Genomic DNA, 17,968 nt, shown 5'->3' on the forward strand with positions numbered 1-17,968 from the left:
CCCATTTATCCTTGTGAAATATTTTTTTTTTAATGCCAAATTTCTGAGTTTCCCTGGTGGTCTAGTCATTAAGAGTGTTTGCTGATGGAGAAGACATGGGTTCCATCCCTGGTCTGGGAGGATCCCACATGCCAGACAGCAACTAAGTCCAAGTGCCACAACCACTGAGTCAACAGCCTAGAGCCCGCAGGCCCTAGAACCCATGCTCCGCAACAAGAGAAGCCACTGCAGTAAGTCTGCACATGGCAACGAAGAGAGGCCTCTATTTGCCACAACTAGAGAAAGCCCTCATACAGCAACAGAGACCCAGTGCAGCCATAAATAAATCTTTTTCAAAAAATTCCAAATTTCTGTGATTTATATCTCGGATCTCCACTCATTTTATGAAATCCAGCAATCTGGAAGCTGTGTTGAAATGAATCAAACTAGAAAATTCCCATTTTCAATGATGGTCAGTGTTAACTCTTCTCACCAAAATCCAGGCCTCCCAAATGAGAAACAAAACAAAATGAAATAACAACCATAACCGAACAAAATCCAAGAGGAAGTGCAAATGAAGTTATTTAATTAATTGAAGACATGAACTTTAGTAGGTTATATATTCTGTTCCTCTTTCCAGCTTCATACCAAAACAATAAAGAGAACTCTGATTCAGGAAAGTCATGGACAGACCAAGGTAAATAGGCTGGCCATCAATTATTATCATGTAAATTAGGCACTTGTGGGGAGCTGGGTTCACTTACTTAGGCAATCAGTTTACGATGCTTTAGGACTATGATTCTCAACCCTGGTTGTACATTAGAGTCACCTGGGGACCCTTTGAAATGCACTGATGCCTGGACCCACCCCAGAATTAGAACTACAGGGGGATGGGGCCTTGGCAACCGGAATGTTGTTAAAGTTCCCCAGGCGATTTTAATGTGCAGTCAGGGATGAGAACCACTGATTTAAGAAATCAGCACCTGAAAATCGAGCTTAAGTAGCATAGCAACATCCCTGTCCCCTCCGGGGCAGTATTTCTCAAAAAAGGAGGATGTGGACCATCTAAGCTGCTGGGTAAAAATGCAGATTTCTGGGAATCTCTACCCCCACCCCTGGGTATTTGCAGTCTGAATGCACTCTTTAGGCAGTCCTTTCGTGCTATAAATCCTGAGTCTACTGCCTTTAGGGTATTCAATTTTGAGGTATTACTGAAAACTTTGGAAATGCTTGTAAAGTCACAGTTTTTGCCTGCTTCAAACATGCTACTTCCCAAATTGGTCGCTTGAGTCATTTTGCCTCCCAAATCTTCTGTAGCAAATGATTCTCCCCCTCTCAATAAGAACCTCTTTCTCCAGAAACTTTGTGACCCTCCTGTTTATCAGAATTTATCCATGTTCTATTCTCTTGCCCAGAGGTCTATCATTGGTCATCAGGTTGAAGAATTAATATATATGAGGTGGACCCTGCAGGGCCTCCTCCCACCCAAGTACCAAACCGAATAGTTAATGATTAGGACAATAGAGTCATAGACTCAGAGTCTGATGCATATTTCTGAATTGTTTTACAGATATTCTTACAACGGTCCTGGGAAGAAGACATCTAACTGCATGACGATCTGACTGCAGCCATGATATAAGCTGCTCCATGTTGACCAGTACTGAATGCGTGGCTAGCACAACCCCAAGAACTGGCCTCAAGGGAATGGCATTAACATTACTACTCTGTATCTTTGTAGGTATCATCATAATTGTAGCTTGCTCTGTCTGTATGTGTAAGGGGGCAACGAAAACAGTCAGCAAAGAGATGCTCTAGACCCATGTTGACATAGTCCACTCTGAGAATACAGTGCCCTGTTTCAGGATGAAGTGACAGAAGATAGAACTTCACCCCTAATCCCACAGAAATGGACTGATGTTCCGACACGTGGGGATTTGTCAGCAATTCTTTGCAGGAAACCAGCCTCAGCAGGAAGCCCCTTTTCTTGTTTAAGAAAGGTATATTGTAACTAACTTTAAAAGCAAGCACTCCCATGCTCTACTCCTCTCCAGCCCAAGCACATCTTTCAGATCTTTTGATCACTCAATACCTGGCCTAACTTGTTGGTTCTTTCCTTAGATCAAAGAAATAGAAATAAAGAATAAGTAATTAACAGATGACCAGGTCTCCCTTAGCTTTCCCTTCAGTAATCTCCTGAACAAACTGTGTGATCAGACTGAACAAGATAAGATCCAGAGGACGATCACAAGCCTGCTCATAGCAGGGGACAAGGACTCGGAACCTCTGTGTCAATGATTATCTGACATTAAAAGCTTTCATGACTGAACAGAATCTCCTGAGACAGCTTTTTGGGGATGCTAAGTCTACCATCTTCCCAGATTGTTGCTATTCTTGAAATAAGAGGGAAGGGGGCAGGGCACAACATTTAAAAGGATGACACTATGCTAGGACATGAAAAAAACTGGCTAGAACCAGCAAGGTCCAAGATGGCAGAAGATTTAACTTCCAGTGGAACTTCAGTCTCATTAAATGCTCACTGTAACATGTGAGCAAGCTAAATGACATACCCACAGATGCCATGACAGATCCAAGACAGACCACAAATGTGAAAAAGTGGGATTCCCAATTCCTGGAAATCCCCATCCCCTTTCCCAAAATAGCTAGAATATTCCTCCCACTCATTAGCCTATGACATTACCCAGCACATAAAAATTAACCACATCATACTTCAAGGTCTCTCACTTTCTGAGATGGCCCACACCCTGAAGAGTATTTCTCTCTAAATTAATCTACTTCTTACCTGTCACTCTGTCTCTCACTGAATTCTTTCTGCAATGAGACATTAAGAACCTGAGACCAGGTACGACATCAGTTAAAAGACTGTGGATTCAAGTCTCAATCAGAAGTGTACAGCTACATTGTTGATTAAAGGCATCTTTCCTTTCTACTGACATTTGTGAGTATGTAATTGAGTTTGTAAGTGGCAAGAAGCAGAAGCTCCCCCCCCCATGTGATAACATAGGGAATACTGTCTTCCCACATAGTTAAATTTTTGAAGCTGCCATCAAAGATTTAACTCAAAACCAGGAATGAATACAATAATGGAGGGCCATCTGATACCCACTAGGCACACCAGGTGGACGGCCACCTACCCAACCACAGATCATCACCCTGCTTCTGATGGAATAGGTTTTTATTTCTGGGCAGTTTATATGTTTTCACCTCCTACAAATATACGGATTATCTCAAAACACAGTCCTCTGTAGTAGGGTCAGTCAAACCACTGGCATGGTGGGTAAACTGATGATTTTAGGACAACAAAGGTGCTTTCTAAAAGGCAACTTGCAGAAAAGTAACCCTTAGATAGGTTTGAGAGCAATTCAAATTCATCTCAAAGACAAAATGTTCTTTGTTAAAGGGAAATCAATTCTTTTAGTACATTACTTCCTAAATGACTTCTGTAAGATAACTCAGGATCTATAAAGACTCAGCATTTGCACAGGCTAAATAAATCCAATATTTTAGTTCATTTATTTTGGCATTTAATCTATATTTTTCAAAATATTTCTTGTAAGAACTGGGTTTTGGGGCTGATAGGCTAGATTTTTCCCCCCTGCTTTCTATATAACATGGGATTAGCTAGTAAATACAAATTATAAATCAAATGAAAATCAAATTAAATAATTTCATTTGGGTGAAGTGAATATGGAGGAGGAACATGACACAGGGCTGGTAGTAACAGTTACATAATAGACAGCATAGCCTGAGGTCTTAACTCATCTCTCCTCTGAAATGTGGGCCCCTTGGTACCTAGTTATTCTTAGCTCCTGGTGAGAGCATGGCTGTTAGCATCATTGACACCATACTGGGCTCACACATTTTTTTCCTGTCCTTCCACTGACCCGACCCAGGACTGCACTGTGCAGTGAATCACTTCTCTGTCATCAAGGGCTTGTAGTTAATATATTGTTTAATAATCATTAGGACCAGAAGGCCTCTGTGCTCCCCAAACAATGATGAAGACCTTTGCTGACATATTCTCAGTTCCCACAAAACTAGTTCAGTTCAGTTCAGTTACTCAGTCATGTCTGACTCTTTGCAACCCCGTGGACTGCAGCACACCAGGCTTCCCTGTCCATCACCAACTCCCAGAACTTGCTCAAACTCATGTCCATTGAGTCTGTGATGCCATCCAACCATCTCATCCTCTGTCGTCCCCTTCTCCTCCTGCCTTCAATCTTTCCCAGCATCAGGGTCTTTTCCAGTGAGTCAGTTCTTCACATCAGGTGGCCAAAGTATTGGAGTTTCAGCTTCAGCATCAGTCCTTCCAATGAATATTCTACTAGGTAACAAAACTAGCTATCCATTCATAAACCCTGACTTAGGAATGAACATCCTGTTTCTCAGCACGTATCCCCTACCTTGGGTTAACTAAAAAATTGTCCCATTGGTCCCTTCATGCTATAGAGTGCAGCTGCCAATGCTTCTGGGTCTTCACCTGCCCATTCCCACCCTGTGAAAGTTATTCAGTCATGTCCAACTCTCTGAGACCCCATGGACTATACAGTCCATGGAATTCTCCAGGCCAGAACGCTGGAGTAGGTAGCCTTTCCCCTCTCCAGGAGATCTTCCCAACCTGGGGATCGAACCCAGGTCTCCCGCATTGCAGGCACATTCTTTACCAGCTGAGCCTGTAAGTATAATAAATTGATCCACTGATTCTATGGAGAAGCTTGTTTCATTTCTTGGTTTCAAGATACCATCTCAGTTCAGTGAGTACACTTCATTCCCTCCATCCTCCAACAGAGAGAAAACTGACAGAGTCAAGGCACAGGCTTGGGCTTTGCCATTCCTTAGAAAATTTAGATGAGACTTTACAGATGATGCAGCCAATTATTCAACTCAATGACACTTGATGCCAAAGAAGCTATAATCACTGGTTCACTTTTAGTATCCACGGATCACTTAGCTTTGTCTAAATAGAGGCCAAATATCAATATCTCATGCTGATTCCATCCAGTTCTCTTACAAAGGTGCAGTTTTATTCATAAAGCAGACTAGATAATTGACAGAAGAATCTTTGATAACTTGACACTTTTCTGTAAAGATAATGATAAAGCACAATAGGATAGCTACATAGGTTCTAGCTGTTTCTAACCAAATTCTGTTTCCAACTGTGGCTTCAGTGGGTATTTTGTTCCTTCATGACATAAGCCACAATCCTTACCGTAAACCCTTGGGAACTGTTTTTAAATAACTGTTTTGTAAGTTTTGGAGTTAATAACATGCACACACTGTATATTTTGTAATGGCCCCAGAATGCTCTTGTAATAAAACACAGTATTTCTGAGGTAAAATATATAAATATTCACTTTAAGTTGGATAGATAAATGCTACAAATAGCTTCAGGTTTGTTTAGAATGGGTTTTGCTGCTAACTGAGTTGTGCCAAACCTAGATAAAAACTTGTTTTTAAAAGATTTTTAGATTTGGGGTTACAAACAAGGGGCTATGGATTTATATGTGTACTTCTCCAAACTATTCAAAAATGAATTTATAACCTCAATTCTTACTAACTTCACTGGGAAATTTGTCTCATACATTACTGGCCTAAAACACATTCCTTTCACACTTAAAATGTTACCCCTGGTCATTGTCCCCATGGATTTGCTCACCATATTCCTGATGACTTTGTGGTTTTATTATTTCTGGTTATGGTAAGCTCTTGGCTTAGTTTCCTAAGAGGCTCAGTTTCCTCTTTTAGAAAATTGTACTTGGTCTTCTGCCTGGCACATAATGCTTGCGTCATTCAGCAAGCTTCCTTTGAAACTGTAAGCAAGAGAAGCTGATTCTGACTTAAGCAAAAGGGAACTTACTGGGAGCACAGTCAGCTCTCCTTATTCATGACTTCTTTATCCCTGGATTCAATAAAAAATTTTTTGAAAAAAATTCCATAAAATAAATCTTGAATTTGCCAGAGGCCTGCAACTATTGACATAGTGTTTACATTGTATTTACACTTATTTACATGGCACTTTCATTGTATTAGGTATTATAAATAATCTAGAGATGAATTAAACTATAGAGGAGGCTGTGTGTAGGTTATATGCAAATACTATGCCAATTTATACAGATTTTGGTGTCTGTAGGGTTCCTGGAACCAACCCCACCCTCAGATACCAAGGGATGTGTAATTAAAAGAACAGTTGAAGAACCAGGCTTGGAAATGGCAAGGATAAGAAAAGCTTTTGGATTGAAATTAGAGCTATTTTACCTTGACTTAGTTCCACCTTTTAAAATTCTGAGTCACTTTGCTGAAGATCAAGCCCCAGGCAAGTCTGAGGGGCTGAATATGACTCAGGTGCCCACCACTTGGCTACATGACAGCCTGACATGTTGATTGACACTCCCAGCAAGCCTGAAGCCTGAGCAGGGGTGGGGAGTCACTCCCACACAGGAACTGGGGCTGCCTGTTACAAGAAAACTGCAAATGCACTCTGACGGCAAACAAAACAAACCTAAGGGAAGTCTTCTATTGATTTCAAAATACCTTCAGAGTATTCTTAATTCCTGGCTCTTGAGGGGTATGCAAAGTCCTCTTTTTTTTTAGGCTGTGCTCCTACAAAACTTATTTCATCCTCATGCACAGATGAGTTGTTTCCTCTAGACTTTTCTCAGCACAGGGGCTGGAGGCACTTGCTCATTAGATTTTATTCTCTCTCTTTACAATGCATGAGTTATCTTCAAAGTGATCTTTTCACAAGGAGTATTTGCAGCCAAGGCAACACTGACAGAAGGAAGCTTAATGATAGAAACCACCTCATTAATAAGAAATGCTAATCCTTCACCTGAAATCTACCTGGGAATAACAAGCATGTATCACATGGATCAAGAATCAAGAAAACGAAGAAGGCAAATGAATATGCCTTTTCCTCCTTCATTTACTGCTTAAGTTTTTTTTTTTTAAAAAAAGAATATTATTAAACTCCTTAAGCCCCATGTTTCTTTAAGTGGCTTTTTAGATGGCAAGCAGTTCTTCAAGTAGGCACTGATGTGTGCCCATCATCTGAGAGTGAGTTGATAACACCCGCTTCTTACCTGGTATTCATACTCTGTAAAAGGCAGTAGTTCGACATCCATAAAGGAGCTTGAGCTTCCATTATAGGCTAGCACTGGTTTTGACTTCTCAGGCTGAGTTGCTATTTGTCTTCTGTACAATTCATAATATAAAACTTTTCCATTTGGTTGGAGGGGTCCTGTCCACAGAAGGGAAACGGTGGGCTGGAACCCCCCTGGAGCCATCTGCACCTCTAGATGGGGAGGGGGTTGCTGCCGCGGTGCAACCTCCAGGGTCTCTATGGACGTCCAGTCACTTGACACACAGCCCAGCCTGCTGCAGGCTTGGATTCGAACCTCATACCTTCAGGACACAAGGCAGAAATGACCCATTATTGGCAAAATCTATTCATGGGAAGAATCTTTAACAGACCAAGTGTTTTCTGGAAAAAAAAAAAAAGATGGATACCTTTATATTTATCCTTATCTATAATGAGCCCTTTTCAAAGTCAACAAAGTCATGTTTCCACGGAAATTTTAGAGCATTTTCAAGCCTCTTGGCTTTCCAAACTAAAGCAAAGATCTTCACCTGTCTGGAAAGGGTGGGCACAATTCTTCCCTAAACAGGAACGCACAGAATCAATACACTTTCAAGATACTTTTCAGGAAAATTCTGGTACTCTGTAGAATTACTTACCACAGTGAGGAAGAACACAGATCTGGGGAATTTGAATGCATTTTCAGCAACCCTGGGCTCCTCCTCGCTTTGCAGTTGGAGCTAAATGATTCCCCAGGAACAATTCCAGGTCAGGAAAGAACGTCCTGGAGTAAAGGTCTCCGTGGTAATAAATCCCCTCACCTGATACCCAACATCTTAGAACAGGCTCCCTTACACCACACACAGACCTTTTGGGGCCAAAGTTAACCCAGCTCCACACCAGATTATCAATCACGGAGACACCTTATCACCATCTAGTTAAACTCAACCAATCAATTATGTTTTGCCTCAGAGCTGGTCTCCTGCCACTAGGAAAGGTCTATTTACATATCAGGGACTTTTCCCTTTCAACAAAAGGGGCTTTCAGTTAGTGTTAAGTGCCTGCGGTTGCAAATAAGTGCTTTCCCCTCTTTTCCGTGCCCAGCGGATTTTATGACACCCCTAATTTCCCCTCAAGCCCCAGCCGCCTTCCTATCTCCCTTTATTTATTTTAGCTTCTGGCCATTCCCTCTTCTATTTTCTGCTTTACCTCCTCCAGACAATCCCCACCTTTTGTTCACTTTCTTGCTCTTTCTGTTCCCCTCCCCCTTTCTTAATTACAGTTTTCTTTCTTTGGGGAATCTCTTGCTTCCCTTTTCTGCTCCCCCTCCCTTCCCCTCCTCTCATGTCCATCTCCACCATGACGGGCTGCCAGTTTACTGGTGAACAAATCACAGCTGTGAACAGCACATCAGACTTCTAAGTGATTCTGAGAATCAGTGTTGATTTCTCACATATGGAATATTTGCTTTCTGGATTATTTGTGGGGATTAAAAAATGCTGGGTCAGATTCTTTCTGCTTCTTAGAGCAGTCCTAGGATCCTTCTTCCTACTGACTAGCTGGGGGTACCCCAAGGAGGACACACTAATTTGCAATATTCAGTGAATGCTAATCTGCTGGGAAAAGTCCAAAGGACATAAATCCCAACATCATATAGAAGTGATATTCTGCTTTCATTTTTGGGGTATGATTTGATGTTTTTACTGTTTACATTCTATATAAAATTATTATAAAATATTGGCAACATTCCCTGCACTGTACACTATATCCATTTAGCCTCTTTATTTTATACCTATTAGTTTATACCTCTTAATCCCCCCTTCATCTATCTTGCCCATCCCTTACCCCACTCCTCATTGGAAACACAGTTTGTTCTCTGTTTCTGGTTTGTTATAGTTGTTCATTTGCTTTTTCAGATTCCACATGTAAGTGAATACATACGACATTTGTCTTCCTCTGTGTGACTTATTTCAGCTAAACGTAATACCCTCCAGGTCTACCCATATTATTGCAAATGACTACATTTTTTTGTTTATGGCTGAATACTATTCCACTGATATTTTAAGTCATTTATGTCACTTACATCTTCAGTTACAGTGGACAGTCAAGGGACATCTCTCATTGTCTTAAATGCCTAAGTTTCTCAGAAAAATAAGATTTTCTTTTTTCAGGCTGGGAAAAGCACCCTTCTCACATCTGGAAACTTTTTTTTTTTTTCCCTTAGAAATATTTTTCAGTAAGAGTTTCAAAAGGGTGCAAATTGATATGATCTTTAAAATGTTCAGGTACCAGTCATGTAAAGAGGATGCCAGAATAAAATGTATAGTTCTGCAGCTAGCATGCACCCTTTTATACCCTGCATCAGAGTAAGATAAAAGCCAGCTCACACAGCATGTGGATTAGCTACGGAAGATACCTGTGGAAGTTTTAATTACTGTTTAATATTTAATGTGACCCTAAATAATTGTCATGAGGAGATGCACAGGACTGCAAATGTTTCATTTCAACAGCACTATATATCAGAGATAATTGTAGGAGAGATCTAATCTGCATATCAGTAGATTACAATAATAGCTGAATTTTACGAATGGTGGTTGGAAATCAACACTTTTTTTAGCCTTTAATTTTTTTTAAGTGGTTCTGTTCATTTTACTAAATTTTAAGCATAAAATGTTTTTTATTACTCTTCTTGCTGGGGATTCACGTTACCTAAAATATGATGGGGAAAAAAGTCAAGCAATTCTTTAAGCTATGGGAAGAGCACCGGTGGTCAGATTCCTTTGTGTGGAAAGACACACACAGCCATGCTCATCAGAGAGCTCAGAGGGGACCACTGACAAACCATGAGCTGGCAAAGTGGCACTGTCCCAAGAAACTACGGTATCAGAGCTGAGGGGATCCTAAGGAGCTACAGAAATAGTCAGAGGAGCCTCACCATTCCTGGAAGATGTGTTGGATTCAGTAAGAAGTGCTCTCTCCAGAACAAATTTTGGACCAGTCCAACCCTGGCTGGCAACAGCTCTCATTGCCTGCTACTTGTTTTATTGCTTAAAATAATACCTCCTTTTCCTCAGAGCCTAGGTCAGATAACCCCACTGGTGTTCTTAGCACTGCCCAGGGGCTGGCATGTTTCTGGGGGGACCAGACTCAGGGAAGTGATGGCATCTCTCCACTACTTGGTTCCAGACATTGTGATGAATTGCAGACATTTTTAACAGCTGACTCTCAAAATGTCACCTGCAAGATTTTTGCTCTCCAGAAGTTATGTAAGCAGCTTTGGGCTAGATAAGGATGTGGTTAGTTTACTCAGATGGTTAAATGGATGAGGGGTTGGGGGACATCCTACATTTGGCTCTTGGTCTTCATTGGAACTGACCAACGGTTCATGTAATAGAGACAGTGGCTTGTTCTTAGTAAACCCAGAGTCAGTTACTTACCTGTGAAATGGTTTCAACTGGTTTATCATGAACGACTGTGGACCAAAGGAATTACCAGTTGTGTTTATGTGTATGACTTTTGTTTCTCTTTCAAACAGCTCACGGATGAAGAGGGTATAGTTGACAATATGACCATTTGTCCTTACTGGAGGGTCCCAGGTCACTAAGATCTCCTGAGGGCCCTTGGCCAGCAATCTTGGAGGTCCCATCCCTGAAGGTGCTGAGGGGCTGGTTCGATCTTTGACAAGTGGACTCAAAACACCCCCTTGGCTGTTGTTGGCCATCACCGTATAGCCGTACTCCACACCTGGGGTGAGAGTAAAGTCATGATAGCGCGTTTCCAGGCCAGTGTACACAATTGTTCCATCCCTCCTCAGCTCATAGCTTCTGATCCGGCCATTTGGGATTCTGGGCAGTTTCCAGGTGATTTCTATGGATTCTGAGCCTGTAACTTGCAGTTTTGGAGGGTCCATGTCCCGTGGCGGGGCCTCCATTGTCCAGGCAGATTGTGGCACGCTCGCTGTGCAGCCTCCATTGGTACACGCCACCAGGGAGAAATTATACTGCGTGTAAGGCTGCAGGTGGGAAACCACCAAAGTCAGGTTCTGTCCAGCGAGATACTCCTTACCATCTGCTCTGAGGAAATACTGAGTGATCTCTCCATTCCGAATCGATGGCGGGGACCAAGATACGTTTATCTGAGTGGCGCTGATGGTCCTCAGAGCTGGAGGGTGGACCCCTGCAGGGGCAGCCTCAAGGGTTGTGATGCTGGTGGTCATGCTGGCAGAGCAGCCCCCACTGGTGCAGGCTGTGACCCCATAGCTGTACGTGGAGAAAGGCAGCAGCTTCTCATCGGTGTAATTGAAAGTCACAGCATCGAAGCTGAAAGGATAAAGCACTCCGTTCCTCTGCAGCCTGTAGGACTGAATGATGCCATTAGGCTGTTCTGGAGGGACCCAGGCAATTAGCACTTTGGGGGGATTCACGGATACCTGGGCTACCTCGGGTGGACAGAGGCCGTCCGGAGGTGCCTGCCTGGTCCTCACCCCGCTCCAAGAGCTGCAGGTGTGGCCGGCTGAGTTCCAAGTGCGGACTTTGTATTCACACTGCATCCATGGCTGCAGACCTGTGTCATTATATATAAATGTATTCCTCTCAGTATTAGATTCTATGAAAACAATTTTCTCATCAGCCTGGATTGTCTGATTCCCCCAAGCTTTTCCCTCGAAGCATCTGCGAATCACTTCATAGCGAATTATCTTTCCATTGGGTTTAATGGGCTCCGACCAGCTCAGCTCCACGCTGGTGGAGCCCACCGACTGGATGGTGGGAGCTGGCTGAGACTGGGGGGCGGCTTCCTCTGTCCAGAGAGGCTGGGGCGCCGAGTGTGCACAGCCCGCCCTGGTGCAGGCCTCCAGGGTCAGGGTGTAGAGTGTGAAGGGGTCCAAGCGTCGGAAGAGAAACTGACGATTCAGGCCAGTGTATTCCAGGACCTCCTCACTGAAGACATTGTATTTCTGCAGGAAGATGGAACACAAAGCATACAGGTTCTTGGCATCACTATTTTGTTACTTTTAACTTCTTTCTCCTATTCCTCATCTGGATGACCCTAACCCAGAAGCATTCTGATATTAATTTGGGGAATGGGATCTTTGCTCTCCATTTTTCTTTTTAAGTTGGGTGTCATGTAAAGAGTTAGTTCAGTCATGTCTGACTTTTTATGTGTTGTGTAAGCATATATCTAAAAGCTAAGAGTTACTAAACCTGATTCTTTGACTTAAAAGAGTGCTCATGGGGTTTCCTCCTATTTTTATATTTTTAGAAGTGGGAATTAGTATTCCAATTCACTATTTTATAAATATTAAGTGCTTCTGATTTCATCCTAAGTAGGCTAATAGGGCATATCCACATTGTCTATCTTCTACAGGATTTATTGGAAAATGGATTATAATGCTTAATCATTGGTACTAGAGTGCCAGGGCAGAAAATGTTATCAATGTGTCTGTGTATAGGCACACATGTATGTGCGGGGGTACACATATATGTAATACATGTGTATAAAAACATAGATACGAGGTGACAAGGAATGGAAAAAACCACCCTATTTTCTCTCACCAGTTGTGGAAAAATTGGTGGCTGCTTTGGAGCAAAATATTCTTTTGTTCTGGGGAAAACCATCTGAAAACTCATGACACAAATGTAGAGCACGTTTCCAACATCTAATACTCATTGTTATTCGGGGAAGAGAAGCAACCTAACTTGATGCAGATGTTCTTGAATGATGGTTTCCCACCCTTTCACGCTTCAGTACACCTGAAATATAGGAGATATTTCTGTACATGGTTGTGACCCTATAATGGGGCGTCTTAAAATGAGATGGATACATATCCAAGTCCCTTGGGAGGCAGATCTTCCCACAGATTGTTCCTACAGAAGATTGACTTAGGCTAGGTTGTTGATATACTTGAACATTATTTAAGATTAAATAACCTAGACTTGGAAATCTCCTTTTTGTTGGACTATTGTATATTGATGTGATTTTCTTGTTGGGGTCTCAAGACAAGATCACACTCCTGAGGGAAGGGGTATAGAGTATTTTCTGACAGGAGTTCAGATTACATAATCAATTTGAAAGCCCCAATGATTATCCCCTCACACTCCATATTCACCTGGCAAATTTGTCAGTTCAGTTCAGTCACTCAGTCACGTCTGACTCTTTGCAACCCCATGGACTGCAGCACGCCAGGCTTTCCTGTCCATCACCAGCTCCCGGAGTTTACTCAGACTCATGTCCGTTGGGTCTGTGATGCCATCCAACCATCTCATCCTCTGTCGCCCCCTTTTCCTCCTTCCTTCAATTTTTTCCAGCATCAGGGTCTTTTCAATGAGTCAGTTCTTTGCATCAGGTGGCCAAAGTATTGGAGTTTCAGCTTCAGCATCAGTCCTTCTAATGAATATTCAGGACTGATTTCCTTTAGGATGGACTGGTTGGATCTGCTTGCAGTCCAAGGGACTCTCATGAGTTTTCTCCAGCACCACAGTTCAAAAGTATCAATTCTTTGGCACTCAGCTTTCTTTATGGTCCAACTCTCACAACCATATATGACCACTGGACAAACCATAGCTTTCACTAGACGAAACTTTGTTGGAAAGTAATGTCTCTGCTTTTTAATATGCTGTCTAGGTTGGTCATAGCTTTTCTTCCAAGGAGCAAGTGTCTTTTAATTTCATGGCCACAGTCACCATCTGAAGCAAATTTCTAATTAATGCCAAATTCAGTTCTCCCTCTTAAACTTAGCTTCCAACTGAGTTTGGACAAAAACAGTCAAATACATTGACTGGGGCCCTGAATATTCATTGGAAGGATTGATGCTCAAGCTGAAGCTCCAACAATTTGACCACCTGATGTGAAAAGCCAGCTCACTGGAATATACCATTATGCTGGGAAAGATTGAGGGCAGGAGGAGAAGGGGGCAACAGAAGATGAGATGGTTGGATGGCATCATCGATTCAATAGACGTAAGTCTGAGCAAACTCTGGGAGACAGTGAATGACAGGGAAGCCTGGTGTGCTGCAGTTCATGGGGTGGCAAAGCAATGGACATGACTTAGTGACCAAACAACAACGACAACAACATATTGACTGGTCTCATTTTAAATTTATTACTATAACTTTTAAATAGATGATTACCAACTATAAAACCATATGCTTACTCTCTCATTTTCCAAGGTGATTATTTCATGTCTCTCCTTGCCCTACTAATGGCCAACCCCTCCTGTTGTTGACATGACCACATATTTGATTGAGGAAACTAGAGGCAGGCAGAAAGGAATGTTCTCACATTATATATTATCACCACCATATGCACGTGAATCTAGACACACACTATTTGCCTCCCTTCCTTTTGTTATGGATAAAGTACTTCTGCCCCCACTGAAGACCACCAGCGCCCTGGATCCCATGCCCTCCTCCTTCATACAGATTTCACTCTCACAATTACTCTCATTATTTCTTGCATCACTGGTTTATCTCCCTCTACTGAGTTACTTCCATTAGCGTTTAAATGTACTCTAGTATCTTTCATTGATTTTTGAAGAAAATTTCTTGACACCATAGTCCCCTGGCTCGTGCTCCATTTCCCTGCTTTTCTTTCCATCCACACTTCTTTGAGGAGTTGCTATCCTATTTCCTCAAAACATCCCGATCAGGTTTCCCATTTTACCACTTGATTTTCTTGTCAAGATCACAATGACCTCATGGTTTCCAAATATAGGGTCACATCTCTGCCCTCTTTTACTTATCTCTCTACACCATTTGGCACATTTTCTCTTCCCTTTTGGGATATCCCACTCACCTATTTTTCCTTCTCCCTCACTTGTCTTGCCAGATCCTCTCCCTTCTCTTGACCTCCAAATTTTTGTTGACCTCCAAATTTTTGTATTCCCCAGGGCTTGATCCCAGGCTCTCTTCACCTCCAGTTATAGTCTCTCCATAACTGATCTGCTCTAGGACTACGGGTTTCAACATTACCCATCTGCTCATGAATTCCAAATATATATATATCTTCATGAAGCACTCTTGAGAGAGTTCTAGACTTGTACCTCCACCTGCCTACTTGTCTCCTTAAACCTGCACATCTTCTAGCCTTACCTTCCTGGTCAATGACTCAAGATCAAAATCCGTAAGTCATTCTGAAGTATTCCTTTTTCTTCACATGTCACATTTAGAACATTAACAAATACCATCATCTCTACTTTCTGAATGCATTCCCAGCCCACCCACACTTCTCTACCTGCACAACTTCCACTGGGATTCAACCCACAGTCAATTCCACCCTGAATTCTTAACAGACTCCAAACATCACTGGTCTTATAGCCCACTTTCTACCTAGGAGCCAGAGCAATTTTAAAAAATATAAATTTGATTGGGCTATTCCTTTGCTTAAACACTTCCATAATTTTTCACTGCACTCAGAAAAAATTCTAAGCTCCTGATCACAGACCACAAGGTCGAGCACAATCCACTCCCTACCGATCCCTTGAACCTCTTGTAGTGTCATCTTTCTATGCCCTCCCCACCTCCCCCAGCCATTGCCTCACCCAGACTGGCTTTCTTTCCCTGATGTGAAGACACGAAGTTCATCCCTGGCTTCAGGTCTTACATTTACTGTTCACTTTGTCTGAAACATTTTGTTCTCGTATCTTCACATGACTGCCTCTGTCTTATCATTCCAGGTTCAGCTCAAATGTCAACTCAGTTCAAATGATCATCCATTCTAAAGCCTGAGCAGGAATTATTACATTATTCTGTTTAATTTGCTAGTTCTGTTCACCACTCTCTGAAGATCTCTGGTCTATCTGTGTATTAGCTTTTTGTTTGACACACACACACACACACACACACACACACACGTAAGGTCTGCAACATCAGGGCTCTTGCCTGTCCTGTTCACTCTTGAATAGTTGCCTGGCACTTAGTAGAAGCTCAATAAATATTTGGCAAAATGCAAATGCAGGTATAAGGAGTAGATATTTTTATTGTCAATCATTCTAGGAAAAGGCAGATGCTGGGAAAGGAAGCAAATACTCGTAATCAGGGGTGCCTTGATGGGTGTGAGAAGAGAAACTCTTCTTTCTGCTGGGAACCTTAGAGCCATGGCTTGGATTTCAAGGTCATGGTTCCGAAGGCTCCGGCCTCCTGTCCCAGAGTTGGTGAATTCTGGCTGTGGCACACATTGGGGGCTGGGAGAAAGCAGCTGCTTCTGCTGCTTGCAGGAGGCCTGGAGGTGGGCAGAGAAGCAGCCAGAACACCAGGCGGCGCGGGTGTGGCCCATGGGAGCGGACCTGGGCTGTGAGCTCTAGTTATGGCTCTAAGTCACTGCTGTAGGTAATTTCCTGCCAGCATCCTCCTTGTAGGGGTTTCAGGGAAGCTTTACTCAAAGGCATAGTTGAGTCTCAGCTGTTCTCTGTGGATTTAGTGGGGAAGTCTTTGCCACCCTGAGAGACAGTGGTCAAGGAGAAGCAGAGTGTTTATGAGAGGTGTAGCAGATGGAAATTCTGCAGCCACAGTCTGAACAAGGCAGTTGGTGAGGGCCTGAGTAGTGGTCCAGGGCCAGAGAAGACTACGGGCTGAGGCAGTAATAGGTGGACAGCTGAGGTGCCACTACCACTGTGGAAGAAAATCAGAAGGGAGATGAGGCTGTTTGTCATGTGCGTGATGCTTCAAAGCATTCTAACATGGGTAATAATGGAAATGCAACCTCATTTGGGCTCACAGATGGGTGAAGCCTGGGCTGTATGTGATATTAAGAAGACTTCACCTCCTGGCCCCATGGGGACATCGGGGACTTAGCAAACACGTGGGGCTTCCTATTTCCTGTTGATTGAGCTCCATTCAAAGTGCACATTAGAGAAAGGTTGAGCAAAGGGCTGAGCAGGACCACTCAGGACATAGTAGGAACACAGTCATGTGGAGTTCATTTCTGGTGTGACTTCCTAGCTTCAAATCCCAATTCGATCATCGCAATGCTATTGAGCCTTGGACAATGATTTAGCCTTTATGTGCCTGGTGAGATTTAATGATACCTACCGAGTAGGGCTGATGTGAGGATTAAATGAGATAATCCACGGAGAGCACTTAGCCAGCCTCGGGTTCACAGGAAGTATAACACGTGTGAGCTAGTTTTCTCTGATCTATGATTAAGCGCCTGGAGGAGCTATCGGGAAGAATTAACCAGACCGTGAAGGGAGTGTTCCTGCAGTGACCTGATGGCGTGTCAGGGCTCATCTATTTATCTGAAGAACACCAAACACGACCACATATCCAGGGTAGACTTTACCTTAATCACCCCATTGGTTCTCGCAGGCTCCGACCACTGCAGCAGCAACGCCCGCCCATTCTCTTTCTGCTCCACTGTGAAGTTGCTCAGCCCACTGGGGGAAGATTCGAGGGTCTGAACCGGAGTCCAGGGGCTTGAAACTTCTCCTGCCTGGTTTGTGGCCACAACACCAACGTGATATGTGGTGAAGGGTTCCAAACCAAACAGGTGGGCTTGATAGCTGGTTCCCTGGAAGAAAATGAACAGGTTAGTTTCCTTTTGGTAAACTGCTACCCGTGGCTGGAAGGTCATTCTCTGGACAAGGTATCTCACCACTGGCGGCACAAATAGCACAGCAGAGCTTTGAATTATTAAGAAAACAATATGGCGTTTCCTTGTTCTTCACACGCTAAATGTATTACCTAATGTTGTGTGATTTCGTACACACACACCTCGGATCAGATAGGATCTTTGCTTTTCCAGAGCTTGCAACCCAAGGGATGTTATATATAATTACAACAATACAAAAATCTAAGATGTTTCAGGTCAGTGTCTCATCCAGCTTATGATGAAATCAGTGCTACCAAGTCGCATGGCAGGGAATGGGATAATCTTAAGAGTCTAGAAATTGAACGCGAGCAG

The 17,968-nt window shown here is 42.9% G+C and overlaps 1 protein-coding gene across 1 annotated transcript in view; it reads right to left on the reverse strand.

Moving 5' to 3' along the window:
- USH2A (usherin) overlaps window positions 1-17,968 on the reverse strand; it is a 905,205-nt gene that overhangs the window by 81,287 nt on the left and 805,950 nt on the right. Inside the window, exons 61-63 of the mRNA XM_065936753.1 lie at window positions 17,348-17,575; window positions 10,510-12,026; window positions 7,077-7,398 (exon numbers count right to left, since the gene is read on the reverse strand). Coding sequence (XP_065792825.1) covers window positions 7,077-7,398; window positions 10,510-12,026; window positions 17,348-17,575 — 2,067 coding nt within the window. The remainder of the gene's footprint in view (window positions 1-7,076; window positions 7,399-10,509; window positions 12,027-17,347; window positions 17,576-17,968) is intronic.

Source organism: Muntiacus reevesi, chromosome 5, assembly GCF_963930625.1.
Source record: "Muntiacus reevesi chromosome 5, mMunRee1.1, whole genome shotgun sequence".
NCBI classification, from domain to species: domain Eukaryota; kingdom Metazoa; phylum Chordata; class Mammalia; order Artiodactyla; family Cervidae; genus Muntiacus; species Muntiacus reevesi.